Here is a 15100-nt window from a genome sequence, read left to right as displayed (position 1 = left end):
AATTCCGTAAATTACTACAGACTATTGAAGCAAACGGCTAATTTTCATTTACCTTAAAGAATTGTTATGTTCTAAAAATTTTAATAAATCATGTGAAATAATGTCACTCTTTTCTTTGAAGAAAATATTACTTTGTATGAAGTCACTGAAATTGTTCAAACTCTAAAGATGAAAAGTTTGTATTTTCTGTATTGGTGTTTGATGCTAGTGTTTTTACTCTCAGTGTGTTCTGAGTGACAGTGTGTGTTATCTCAGTGAGGGTTGTGCATAGTGTTTGGCTGCACTGAGCGTGTTTTGAGCCATGTGTTAAGAGTTGTGTTGCTTGGAATGAGTTTTGCAGGTGATGTGAACTGTTTAGCTCAGGTGACAGTTGGTAGTGCAGACTGTAGTTAGAGTTTTGCACATGTGACTCCAGTTGTGCCCACTGTCGTTTATCAATCGAAAAAAACTGTAAACTGAATTGAGAGAGAGAGAGACCTTCAATTTAAATTGAATTGAGAGAGAGAGAAACAGACAAGAGAGAAGGAGAGAGACAGAGAGAGAGATAAAAATAGAAGGAGAAAGTAACAAATTAAGGGAACAATAATTTATTTGTTCCTACCCATTTAGTTTCCTTTCTGCATTGCTGCTTTTTTAATCTCTGTGTGTGTGTGTGTGTGTGTGTGTGTGTGTGTGTGTGTGTGTGTGTGTGTGTGTGTGTGTGTGTTGTGTGTGTGTGTGTGTGTGTGTGTGTGTGTGTGTGTGTGTGTGTGTGTGTGTGTGTGTGTGTGTGTACCTCTGTGCTTGGTGATCACAGCAGAGTTGAGGCAGCGGGGCTCCTGGAATGTGACCGTGAGAGAGGAGCTACTGGTTACACTGAGACGCACTGCAGACGGGGGCTCTGGCACACCTACAAATCACATCAAATACACTTTAGAAAGCCCTTTTAAGTTGTCACAAAGTGCTTTACAGATGCCCAGCCTCAAACCACAAAGAGCAAGCAATGCAAAATCAGAAACAGTGAATAGGAAAAACTCCCGGATTTGAGGTGGGGCCAGTCCTCTTCTGGCTGTATCTGGTCAAGAGGAACCAGGATTTGAGGTGGGACCAGTCCTCTTCTGGCTGTACCTGGTCGAGAGGAACCAGGATTTGAGATGGGGCCAGTCCTCTTCTGGCTGTACCTGGTCGAGAGGAACGAGGATTTGAGGTGGGGCCAGTCCTCTTGTGTCTGTACCTGGTAGAGAGGAACCAGAATTTGAGGTGGGGCCAGTCCTCTTCTGTCTGTACCTGGTAGAGAGGAACCAGGATTTGAGGTGAGGCAAGTCCTCTTCTGGCTGTACCTGGTCGAGAGGAACCAGGATTTGAGTTTGGGACAGTCCTTTTCTGGCTGTACCTGGTCGAGAGGAACCAGGATTTGAGGTGGGGCCAGTCCTCTTCTGGCTGTACTGTTTATATAAGTACATGAAGTACATTAAGGCCAGATGGTTTGTTAACCTGCTGATACTGCTGGTGAAGTCTAGGAGTCCTAGAAATTAGCTACATGTCTGTAACCTGATTTAAGGTGTCCATTTAAGTGAGCGGTCAGAGTAAACTGCCAGCCCAAACAGATGGTTGTGTGTTCAGTTTAGATGGGGCACAAACACAACACACATGTACCTTACTGATAGAGAAGCAGATCATGTGTGTTTGTCAAATAAAAGTGTATTTGTCACTTGCACAGGATACAGCAGGTGTAAACAGAACAGTGAAATGCTGACTTCCAAGTTCTTCCTCAACATTGCATTATTCAATATCAAAGGTAAAGAAATAGTGTGTGTCTTTGCGTAAGTGCATGTGTGTGTTTGTCTCTCCTCCTGTCCTCCTCCCCTCCTCTCTTCCTGTCTTCCTCCCCTCATCTCTTCCAGTCCTCCTGTCTTCCTGTCCTCCTCCCCTCATCTCTTCCTGTCCTCCTCCCCTCATCTCTTCCAGTCCTCCTGTCTTCCTGTCCTCCTCCACTCATCTCTTCCTGCCCTCCTCCCGTCATCTCTTCCTGTCCTCCTCCCCTCCTCTCTTCCTGTCCTCCTCCCCTCATCTCTTCCTGTCCTCCTCCCCTCATCTCTTCCTGTCCTCCTCCCCTCATCTCTTCCTGTCCTCCTCCCCTCATCTCTGAATGTCCTCCCCTCCTCTCTTCCTGTCCTCCTCCCCTCCTCTCTTCCTGTCCTCCTCCCCTCATATCTTCCTGTCCTCCCCTCATCTCTTCCTGTCCTCCTCCCCTCCTCTCTGCCTGTCCTCCCCTCCGCTCTTCCTGTCCTCCTCCTCTCCTCTCTTCCTGTCCTCCCCTCATCTCTTCCTGTCCACCTCCCCTCCTCTCTGCCTGTCCTCCCCTCCTCTCTTCCTGTCCTCCTCCCCTCATCTCTTCCTGTCCCCCTCCCCTCATCTCTTCCTGTCCTCCCCTCCTCCTGTCCTCCTCCCCTCTTCTCTTCCTGTCCCCTTATATTGCTTATGGCATCTATTCGCTCCACTCTATTCTCTCCCCAACACCAACAATACTAACAACAACACCAACAACACAAACAACACCAACAATACCAACAACACCTCCAACAACACCAACAAAACCAACAACAACAACACCAAAAATAAGAACACCAACAACAACAACACTACCAACAACACCAACACTAACACCAACAACACCACCACTACCACCAACAACAACAACACAACAACACCAACAACAACAACACCAACAACAACACCAACAACAAGAACACCAACAACACCAACAACAAGAACACCAACACCAACAACAACATCAACAACAACACCAACACCAACAACACAAACAACAAGAACATCAACAACAACACCAACACCAACAACACAAACAACAAGAACACCAACAACAACACCAACACTAACACCAACAACACCACCACCACCAACACCAACAACACCAACAAAACCAACACCAACAACAACAGCACCAACAACAACAGCACCAACAACAACACCAACAACACCAACAACAACAACACCAACAACACCAACAACAACAACAACAACAACACCAACAACAACACCAACAACAACACCAACAACAACACCAACAACAACAACACCAACAACAACAACACCAACAACACCAACAACAACACCAACAACAACACCACCAACAACAACAACAACAACACCAACACCAACAACACCAACAACAACACCAACACCAACAACACCAACAACAACAACAACACCAACAACAACATGTTTGCTACAGTTCAAAGAATAAAGGAGTATGTTTTCAGAAGCACTTCAGCAAACTCCTCCACCATGGTGTTTACTTAAGCCAGAGGTATTCAACTCTGACCCTACGAGATCTGGAGCCTCCTGGTTTTCTGTACTACCTGATAATTAATTGCACCTACCTGGTGTCCCAAGTCTAAACCCGTCCCTGATTAGAAAGGAACAACGAAACACACACACACACACACAGACACACACACACACACACCTCCCCCCTCCACAATCACACACGATCCCAGCACACTCACGTGCATGCTGACAGCCAGTCGTCATGCGTTTGTAGAGCTTGCACCTCCACTCCCAGGCTCGGAGCTGCTTGTCCTTGTCACAGGCCTCCAGGCTAAGGCCGTCTCTCTGGGCCTGAGCAGCCAGCTCCCCTGCCCTCCTCTCTGCCTCGATGACCAGGCTGCTAAGGTGGGCCTCGCGACTCTCCACACTGACAACTACAACACAGACACAAAACAGACAAGTTCTAGACGTACCACTGTAGTTCTCCTGCCCTCTGCACAGCCTCACCACTCTAGAAGGACTAGAATACAGACAGACATGGGTTGCATCTGTCATGTCACACCACTGTCATGAATGTTCTCAGCCAGAGTGGCCGCCATATTGATGCCAAAATCAATTTTAGCTAGCTAGCTCTCAATGGCTCTCAATGGCGGAATATACGGCTCATCGCGACTCTGTGGTAAAAAAAATATAAATATTTAAAAAACTAGCTGTAGTCCCCTTATGGTGCTCCAACCGGCTTGTTTAAAGCCCTGAAAATCTGTCATTTCCTGATGTTTACATCTACCTTATAAACAGCCCTTCACCCTACACTGGAGCAAGCCTAAAGGGATACAAAAGAACTTAGATATTTCAGTGTGGGTTGGGTGAATTGGCATTTGCAGGACAGGAAGATTTTCCTTTTCACAGGCAAGGTTTTACTCCAGTGGGCTAAATCAGGGTCACACAGAGTGTTTCTCGGTCTTAAACAAATCTACTTTGAAACAAAAGTTTATACCTCACACACATGGTTCTGAGCTAAAAGAAGAAGACATGTACCATGTCAGATATACAGTTGTAATGTATGATAGTACAGTGCATTCGGAGAGTATTCAGACCACTTGACTTTTCACACATTTTGTTACGATACTATTGATGAAATAGTTTCCCCCCCCCATCTCATTATTCTACACACCGTACACCATAATAACAAAGAGAAAGCAGGTTTTTATTTTATTTGTGCAACTGTATAAAAAATGTTAAACAGAAACATCACATTGACATCAGTATTCAGACACTTTACTCAGGACTTTGTTGAAGCACCATTGGCAGCGATTAAAGCCTTGAGTATTCTTGAGTATGACGCTACAAGCTTAACAAACCTGTATTTGGGGATATTGTAAGAGTGAGTGTACATTGTGTAAGAGTGAGTGCTGTGCTTTCTGTTATCAAGGGCCACTCAGAGAAGTACAGGCCACAGACCTTGCAGCTCGACTTTCTTGTTACAGCTGACTAGAACACAAACAGACTGACATAGTGGGGGGAGCTTAGAGGAGGACCCGCGGATCATGGGAAAAACACAGGTTACCATGGGATACAGAACACAGGTTATTATGGGATACAGAACACATGTTACTATGGGATACAGAACACAGGTTACCATGGGATACAGAACACAGGTTACTATGGGATACAGAACACAGGTTATATTGGGATACAGAACACTGGTTACTATGAGATACAGAACACAGGTTACTATGGGATACAGAACACAGGTTACTATGGGATACAGAACACAGGTTACAATGGAATACAGAACACAGGTTACTATGGGATACAGAACACATGTTACTATGGGATATAGAACACGGGTAACTATGGGATACAGAACATGGGTTACTATGGGATACAGAACACAGGTTACTATGGGATACAGAACACAGGTTACAATGGAATACAGAACACAGGTTACTATGGGATACAGAACACATTACCATGGGAGATGGAAGACACATTACTATGGGATACAAAACCCATTACCATGGGATACAGAACACAGGTTACTATGGGATACAGAACATGGGTTACTATGGGATACAGAACACAGGTTACTATGGGATACAGAACACAGGTTACTATGGGAGATTCAGTGAAACACAGATTATCATTAGAGTTGGAAAAGAGCTCAAATTTCACTGAGAGAACACAAAGTTTCACACTGCTTTGAAAGGTTCAATGTGGATGCGAGGATAGACTAGTAGAATTCCCCTGCTTGGCGGGTGAGTGAAACTCACAGACAGACGTGTATTTGGCCTCCCGGATTTGTCATAGTAAAACCCTAGCCCTCGTGCCAGGTTGCCAGCCCTCCCTGCAGTAGAACAGCGTGGTTCTCTCTCTCTCTCTCTCTCTCTCTCTCTCTCTCTCTCTCTCTCTCCCTCTTCCTTCTCTCTCTCTCCCTCTTCCTTCTCTCTCTCTCCCTCTTCATTCTCTCTCTCTCCCTCTTCATTCTCTCTCTCTCTCTCTCTCTCTCTCTCTCGTCATTGACCATGACAACAACATAAACAAATAACCACGTCTGTAGAAGAAGACCCTCTTTCACGGACCTCTCACCGTGCCCCTAGCCCCTGGGATGGGAGGGTTGTAGTGAGGGTGGAGGGATGGTGAGTGACAAAGAGGGAGGACGACAGAGTAAGTAAACAGCCCAGTGATCCCTCCATCCTTCCATCTCGTTACCTGGGGGTCTGAGCTAAGTCTGAAGCTACGTTGTAAATGGTGCACTACTTCTTGAAGTGCACTACTTTTGACCAGGAACAATAGGGACCAGGTAGGGAATAGGGTGCCATTTGGGACACATCCTGAGTCTGGGCTGCAGTGGAAAAGAGTGGCAGCCGTATTAGCCTCGTCGAGGTGCAATTTCCTGCTTTTTCAGGAGTGACAGGCCTGACGCAGGCTGTGGTTAATTGATGGGGCTATAAATTAACATGCAGAGCTGTCCATCCAGCCACACACACACACGCATGAACGTATACACACAAGCTCACACACTGGCCCATTGTCTGGCCTGTCTGCCGGCGGGTCAGTTCTACGGCGGGATGAGGAGCAGTGGGACCTAAATAAAGTCCCCTGGTGGGACTCGTTAATTACCCTCCAACCCGCTCCATGGTTGGGCTACCACGCCCATCAAGCCCTCAGTCTCACTGCAGAATTAGATGTTTTCCCACCTTTCTCCAAACGTCAAATTTTAAAGTTGCTCCAAATGTCAATGTTGCAAAAAACAAGTGCCAATCATTGTGAATGAACACGCCATCCTCGTGGCCAGAGCTCACAGATTACGCCCATCCACCACTCCCGTCCACAACATCTTAGCAAAATCCAAGCCTAAATGTGCTCACCATTGCCCCGAGTGGCAACATCCTGTATTAGGGCACAGATGTTTTAGGCGTAGTAGGCACACAAAAACAACTCTACGGTTACATTAAGGCATTCATTCCAACTGGGTTAAGTTAACGGTTCACGTTTGGGACATACAGAAAAAACTTTTGGGTAAACTTCTAATTCCGATTGGTTAAAAAGTAAGGATTATGGTTTGGGTTAATTAACCTTGCAATCTCATTGTGGACGACTGGCGCAGTGGTCTAAGCAGCGTGCTCCCACTCCATAGACTGCAGGTGGATCAATCCCAGCTCCCGGCAACAGATTTCAGAGTTTTCTTTTTTTGCCCCTAGTGGACGGTTTTGAAGTCGTATCCCAAATGTCCTTGTGACCTGCAACAACGTCAAATTTCGACTTGAATCTTGAGTGATCTCTCTGACCCAGTCTGTCACCCCACTCCACCCCATCCACCCCTCCAGCCCAACCCTCTCCATACCTGGTCTGTCAGACCCCCACCCCACCCCACCCCTCCAGCCCAAACCTCTCCATACCTGGTCTGTCAGACCCCCACCCCACCCCTCCAACCAAGCCAACTCTCTCCATACCTGGTCTGTCAGATGCCCACCCCTCCAATCCCCACCCCACCCCTCCACCCCAGTCAACTCTCTCCATACCTGGTCTGTCAGACCCCCACCCCACCCCTCTACTCCAACTCAGTCAACCCTCTCCATACCTGGTCTGTCAGACCCCCACCCCTCCCCCAACCCTGTCAAATCTCTCCATACCTCGTCTGTCAGACCCCCACCCCACCCCTCCAAACCAGCCAACCCTCTCCATAACTGGTCTGTCAGATCCCACACCCCACCCCTCTACTCCAACCCAGTCAACCCTCTCCATACCTGGTCTGTCAGATTCCCCACCCCAACCCAACCCAGTCAACCCTCTCCATACCTGGTCTGTCAGATCCCCCACCCCTCCAACCCAGTCAACCCACTCCATAGCTGGTCGGTCAGACCCCCCACCCCACCCCTCCAACCCAACCCAGTCAGCCCCAGGAGGATAAACAGAAACGCGCTTACCCCTCTGTTTGTTTACAGGGATCGGTTTGTACCACAGTAAGACGTGTGCGTGTGTGCTTTGTGTGAGCGTGTGTGTTTATAAAAACACTTGACGTTCTCCGCTCTCAGCCCCGGAGGACAATAAATCACTTAGGTATAATTGGCAGGGCGTTACATGCATCGTTGGAAAAGTTAAACCATTAAATGTCAAACTTTGTCAGGGCTTTTCAGTGGGGAGGCCCTGGTGCCCCCCCCTCTGGCCTGGGATAGGGTTAGGGGATGTGTGGGGGCCCCTCCTCTGGCCTGGGATAGGGTTAGGGGATTTGTGGGGGCCCCTCCTCTGGCCTGGGATAGGGTTAGGGGATGTGTGGAGGCCCCTCCTCTGGCCTGGGATAGGGTTAGGGGATGTGTGGAGGCCTCTCTAGACTTGGTTAGTTAAACTCTGAAGTGGCCACTGTTTCACCCCAGTTAGACGTGTCACTAACATGGAGCGGAGCAGACGCACACACACACACACACACACACACACACACACACACACGCACACATACACAGAAGGCTTGTGAGGTGCTTTCATGTCCAGGGATGTTGGACAAGGTAAGAACCATCTGTCTAGGAGAGGTGAAGGAGGAATGGATGGAGTATTACACTAAAGTAGTAGACTAAAGTAGTAGTAGACTAAAGTAGTATTACACTAAAGTAGTAGCAGACTAAAGTAGTATTACACTAAAGTAGTAGACTAAAGTAGCATTAGACTAAAGTAGTAGTAGACTAAAGTAGTAGTAGGCTAAAGTAGTATTACACTAAAGTAGTAGTAGACTAAAGTAGTAGTAGACTAAAGTAGTATTAGACTAAAGTAGTAGTAGACTAAAGTAGTATTACACTAAAGTAGTAGAAGACTAAAGTAGTATTAGACTAAAGTAGTATTACACTAAAGTAGTAGTAGACTAAAGTAGTAGTAGACTAAAGTAGTATTAGACTAAAGTAGTAGTAGACTAAAGTAGTATTACACTAAAGTAGTAGAGGACTAAAATAGTATTAGACTAAAGTAGTAGTAGACTAAAGTAGTAGTAGACTAAAGTAGTAGAGGACTAAAGTAGTATTAGACTAAAGTAGTATAACACTAAAGTAGTAGTAGACTAAAGTAGTAGTAGACTAAAGTAGTATTACACTAAAGTAGTAGTAGACTAAAGTAGTAATAGTAGACTAAAGTAGTAGTAGACTAAAGTAGTATTACACTAAAGTAGTATTACACTAAAGTAGTAGTAGACTAAAGTAGTAATAGTAGACTAAAGTAGTAGTAGACTAAAGTAGTATTACATTAAAGTAGTAGTAGACTAAAGTAGTAATAGTAGACTAAAGTAGTAGTAGACTAAAGTAGTAGTAGACTAAAGTAGTATTGAATAGGAAATAGAGCTGGGAAGATAAACATTGCCTTCCTCTGACTGAAGTATTTTTCTTCGGTATACTTTTACTACCGAACGTTCCTGTAGATTGTTCTGTAAACCATTATTTGGTCAACGGTAATAGCCGATGTAATATATTATTCCTACTATGAAAGTATCTGCTTGTCGTTGTTTTTCGCTGTCGACTGCTGACTCTCACTCCCTCTCCCTACTGTGAGATGCATTCTGGGAAGCACAAACACGACCGACCGTTGATCAAAATGCCATTGAGGGAAAAATACAGTTTTCCAAGCAACTACTGTTGTTGTAGTTATAGAGAGGAGAGTCACAGTTTTCTATGAGTATTTCATGTATTTCTCCCTGCTTAATATTGAGTTCATGGCACCACTTTACAACCGGAGTATCATGTAGTTAGTAGGGTTTTGACGCCGAGCAGGGCGCACCATGTACAGGCCTACTGTACATCAAGTAGACTGGGCCTACTGTACATCAAGTAGACTGGGCCTACTGTACATCAAGTAGACTGGGCCTACTGTACATCAAGTAGACTGGGCCTACTGTACATCAAGTAGACTGACTGTACATCAAGTAGACTAGGCCTACTGTACATCAAGTAGGCTAGGCCTACTGTACATCAAGTAGACTGGGCCTACTGTACATCAAGTAGACTAGGCCTGCTGTACATCAAGTAGACTAGGCCTACTGTACATCAAGTAGACTAGGCCTACTGTACATCAAGTAGGCTAGGCCTACTGTACATCAAGTAGACTAGGCCTACTGTACATCAAGTAGGCTAGGCCTACTGTACATCAAGTAGGCTAGGCCTACTGTACATCAAGTAGACTAGGCCTACTGTATATCAAGTAGGCTAGGCCTACTGTATATCAAGTAGACTAAGCCTACTGTACATCAAGTAGACTAGGCCTACTGTACATCAAGTAGACTAGGCCTAGTGTACATCAAGTAGACTAGGTCTACTGTACATCAAGTAGACTAGGCCTACTGTACATCAAGTAGACTAGGTCTGCTGTACATCAAGTAGACTAGGTCTACTGTACATCAAGTAGACTGGGCCTACTGTACATCAAGTAGGCTAGGCCTACAGTACATCAAGTAGACTAGGCCTACAGTACATCAAGTAGACTAGGCCTACTGTACATCAAGTAGGCTGACTGTACATCAAGTAGACTAGGCCTACTGTACATCAAGTAGGCTAGGCCTACATTACATCAAGTAGACTAGGCCTACAGTACATCAAGTAGACTAGACTAAACGCTGGAAAGTTTGTGTAGACCCATAGCCATAGATGACTCAGTTAGCATACATGGCTATCCAGCAACAATATCATATTTACAGTTAGCAGTGTTGTGTTCCAACTTCCTCAGGTGGTAAATAATATAACGTATAGGTCACTATGCACAACGATGTTGGACTATTCTCAAAAAAGGAAATCTGATCATTCTGGGTCTTATTACAGGTTGCACATCAAAATATTGATCGGGTTTTCCCTGTACATGTTAGTTAAAACAGCTTACTTTTGAAAATCATAGGCTCCCATCTCAGTTGTCTTGGAAACAAAACATTTAGAGCTCTGCTGCTAATGTAAAGTTACTGTCCATAAAAAAAAAAGATTGGTCTATTTGTTGTTATCGAGCAAAATAGTTACATTTATCTCATTATGACTTTTTGTCCATATTGCCCGGTTCTAGCACCTCCCCCCAAAAAATATTTTCTCATAATTTATCGTTGATTTATCGCTTTCGCAAAAACATATTTAAAAAAGAATCTATATCGGCCAGCCCTACTAGAAAACCATGTATAAAAAGGCATAAAGTAGTCTGGCTGACACGAAACTCAAAGTCCTCCTGACTTCAAAGTGTTAACAGGCTGTTTGATGTCAGCACAGTGTATTGATAACGAAGGGGGCTGTGCTTTAATTGGCTGGTTCTGTACAGCCATACACAGCCCCCCGAGCGCCGCCCCCTTCCATTTTAAAAGAGGTCTCAACCCCAGAGGAAAACAAAACATTTGAAAGAACCAATAAAAATAATCTCTCAATTTCTGGGTGAATATTATAGCAACAAACATAGTCCAGACTAGTGGGTCTTTCCCTCGCTGTGTACCAGCTGGGTCGCGCCAGCCAGGCTAAGTAGGAACAGCTTCACAGAAGAAAAGGCTTGAACAAGGGTCCTGTATTTTTAAGTAACGGTTTCAATGCTGGGTTTCATTACTTAGAATGTACTCACATTGCACCCTCCATAGTGTTTACTTACTGTACTCTACTTAGTGTGTACACAGTGAGCCCTACGTAATGTATACGGGGCGGCGACTAACCTAGTGGTTAGAGCGTTGGACTAGTAACAGAAAGGTTGCAAGATCGAATGCCCCGAGCTGACAAGGGTACAAATCTGTCGTTCTGCCCCTGAACAAGGCAGTTAACCCACTGTTCCTAGACCAGTTAACCCACTGTTCCTAGACCAGTTAACCCACTGTTCCTAGACCAGTTAACCCACTGTTCCTAGACCAGTTAACCCACTGTTCCTAGACCAGTTAACCCACTGTTCCTAGACCAGTTAACCCACTGTTCCTAGACCAGTTAACCCACTGTTCCTAGACCAGTTATCCCACTGTTCCTAGACCAGTTAACCCACTGTTCCTAGACCAGTTAACCCACTGTTCCTAGACCAGTTAACCCACTGTTCCTAGACCAGTTAACCCACTGTTCCTAGGCCAGTTAACCCACTGTTCCTAGACCAGTTAACCCACTGTTCCTAGACCAGTTAACCCACTGTTTCCAAGACCAGTTAACCCACTGTTCCTAGACCAGTTAACCCACTGTTCCTAGACCAGTTAACCCACTGTTCCTAGACCAGTTAACCCACTGTTCCTAGACCAGTTAACCCACTGTTCCTAGACCAGTTAACCCACTGTTCCTAGACCAGTTAACCCACTGTTCCTAGACCAGTTAACCCACTGTTCCTAGACCTGTTAACCCACTGTTCCTAGACCAGTTAACCCACTGCTCCTAGACCAGTTAACCCACTGTTCCTAGACCAGTTAACCCACTGTTCCTAGACCAGTTAACCCACTGTTCCTAGACCAGTTAACCCACTGTTCCTAGACCAGTTAACCCACTGTTCCTAGGCTGTCATTGTAAATAAAAATGTGTTCTTAACTGACTTGCCTGTTTAAATGAAGGTGAATAAATACTCACAGTGAGGGCTCTCCTTGCCGCCGGCCTTCAGCAGTAGTTTGGCTATAGGTGTGTTGTTGGTCATGACGGCCACGTCTAACGGTGTTAACCCTTGGCTGTTGGGCGTGTTGAGGTCCAGCTCCTCAGCTGTGTATTGGTAGAGAAGGATCTGGACGGAATCTACATCCTGCTGCTCCACCGCCTCAAACAGACACTCACTACCCTGCATGTTCTGGAGGGACACACACACACACACAGGGGTCAGGAGACAATCCTCATTGTTGTCGTCATCAACAGCACTCACCCACAGCTCCAGAAAGCTCTGAGCCAAACCAAGGGCAGACACAGCAACAACGTGTAGTGATTGATGGACCGTAGAGAGGAGAGGTGGTCCTCTGTAGCTCAGTTGGTGGAGGATGGCACACGCAACACCTGAATAGTGGGTTTGATTCCCAGGACCACCACATACGTAAAACAGGTATGCATGCGTGACTAAAGTGGCTTTGGATGAAAGCAGACACCATATTACATGGGGACAGTACTGTCTATCTGTCACAGTGAGAGAACACTGACACGATCCAACACTCAGAATAAAATTTAAAAAACTACACTCTCTGATCGATTGGCACAATCAATAACATATCACTCATTTCACATTCAATTATCATTGTAGCGTGTCGGTGGAACGTGTGTGTGGGTTAACATCAGATCAATTGGAGTGTGATTAAGCCAATGCTAGGTTATTGTTCAGCGTGATGGAAATATATACGCCTGGAGGACTAATGACAAGTGTGCTTCTGTGTGTAACGAAAAGCCTGTAAGAACATTCTGTCCAAAAAGCAGTGACATTTACAACACATCCAATGGACAGAGAGAGAGAGAGAGAGAGAGAGAGAGAGACACAAAGAGAGGTGAAGAGAAGGAGGCAGCACCGCAGTGAAAGTGCTGAAGCGGTAACATTCAAAGATGGAATCCGAATGCCACTGTTCTCAACCAGCGCCTTAGTTTGTGTTTTGTTGACGAAACGGTTCAAAACCCAGCAGTACATATTATTCTGTTCTATCTGGCGTGTGATGATGTCAAAAAACAGTTTTTTTTTTGTTTGTAGTAACTTCTGTGTTGTTGTAATAACCCAAACGGACGTGGTAGTTTCATGGGCTACGGCATCTATAGCTGTACTGATGAGTAAACAACGAGCTGTACGTGAGATGTAACCAGGTGGAACATGTCATCAGACTGGGACACATCAGCCCTAGTGTGAGAATACACTGAAACCTCTCTAACACACACACACACACACACACACACACACACACACACACACACACACACACACACACACACACATTCTACACACACACACACACACACACACACACACACACACACACACACACACACACACACACACACACACACACACACACACACACACACACACACACACACACACACACACACACACACACACACACACACACACACACACACACACACACAGACACACACACACACACACACACACGCGCACACACACACACACACACACACACACACACACACACACACACACACACACACACACACACACACACACACACACACACACACACATAAACACACCACACACACACACAGACACACACACATAAACACACCACACACACACACAGACACACACACACACACACACACACACACACACACATCCTTCACATCCTTAATACTTGTTTTTGCTGTTCTCCAATATAAATGTATAGAAATTCAGTAAATGAGCTTCAACTTTCTGAAAATGTCTTGGATGTGAAAACAAACACACAAACATGACATGTACGCATGGACACACAATCCCAACTCACCGAGCCCTTGTGATGACCGTGGCGTTCTCCGCGGCCGAAGAAGTAGGCGTCCTCGAAGGAGGAGTGGCCTCCTTTCAGCTTCTCTGATAGGTTCCGGTAGAGGCGCTTGGCGGCGCTGGGGGAGGCAGGGCCTCCCGAGCACTTCCTGGTATGGGACAGCTGCAGGTTCTGCATCTGTTGAGTCATGCTGACAGAATAGTTCCTAAAGGAGGGAAGGAGAGAAGGGAGGGAGAGGAAAAAGTCATTTCAATGTGCAAGAGCAATTTCTACCCAATTATACAATAGAACGGCCGACAATAAAGACAGTACAAACTGATGGGTTTGAAAATGGACGAGTTTCAGGTTCTGCACTTGTAATAGAAGGTTCTGACGGAACAGAAGTTCCTAAAGGAAAATATATTAGAAAAATACCAAGGCACTCTTCATATCTGGGGCAAGTTAAAATCATCTTCATTATCTTTTCATGTTCTCAAGGACGACAAAAAAAAACACACACATATATGCATTTTAGTTTCCTTCTTCGGACTGTGAAGGAAAACGTCATTTAAATCAATTTCCTTTGAGAACATTTCTACCCAGTTATACATGTGATAAATACGGAGACAGTACAACATTAATAACAGATCCATGACAGTGGAAGAGTCTTACTGACAGATGTGTTGGTGAAAGGTGAAAAGGGGTCATTTCTGAGTCTCTCTCTGAACGATACGCTATGGCTAACATGGATGATTTGGGCCATGGAACGGCCGCTAATTCCAGGAATGTATTGACAGAGCAATGGCTGAACAATCTTTAATGATCCTCGCATCATATTTCCAAGAAACACACCAAATAACCATTACTCAGCCCTTCTGGCCAGCTAGATAGACCCGCCATAAAATGATTGCTTCGCTCACTTCTGCTCGGTAGGAAAAATTACTGTTGACCCACAGGCTCCGTTAAATTCATTTCCCCATCGGCTGC

The 15100-nt window shown here is 45.4% G+C and overlaps 1 protein-coding gene across 1 annotated transcript in view; it reads right to left on the bottom strand.

Moving 5' to 3' along the window:
• Nucleotides 1-14331, bottom strand: part of LOC121840757 — a 135931-nt gene extending 121600 nt beyond the window's left edge. The window contains exons 1-4 of the mRNA XM_042305840.1: nucleotides 14138-14331; nucleotides 12300-12510; nucleotides 3510-3704; nucleotides 776-889 (exon numbers count right to left, since the gene is read on the bottom strand). Coding sequence (XP_042161774.1) covers nucleotides 776-889; nucleotides 3510-3704; nucleotides 12300-12510; nucleotides 14138-14323 — 706 coding nt within the window. The 5' untranslated portion in view covers nucleotides 14324-14331. The remainder of the gene's footprint in view (nucleotides 1-775; nucleotides 890-3509; nucleotides 3705-12299; nucleotides 12511-14137) is intronic.
• Between the last annotated feature and the right edge of the window lie 769 nt (nucleotides 14332-15100).

The sequence above is a fragment of the Oncorhynchus tshawytscha genome, linkage group LG25, assembly GCF_018296145.1.
Source record: "Oncorhynchus tshawytscha isolate Ot180627B linkage group LG25, Otsh_v2.0, whole genome shotgun sequence".
Classification (NCBI taxonomy): domain Eukaryota; kingdom Metazoa; phylum Chordata; class Actinopteri; order Salmoniformes; family Salmonidae; genus Oncorhynchus; species Oncorhynchus tshawytscha.
This window is presented reverse-complemented; position numbering and strand designations above follow the sequence as displayed.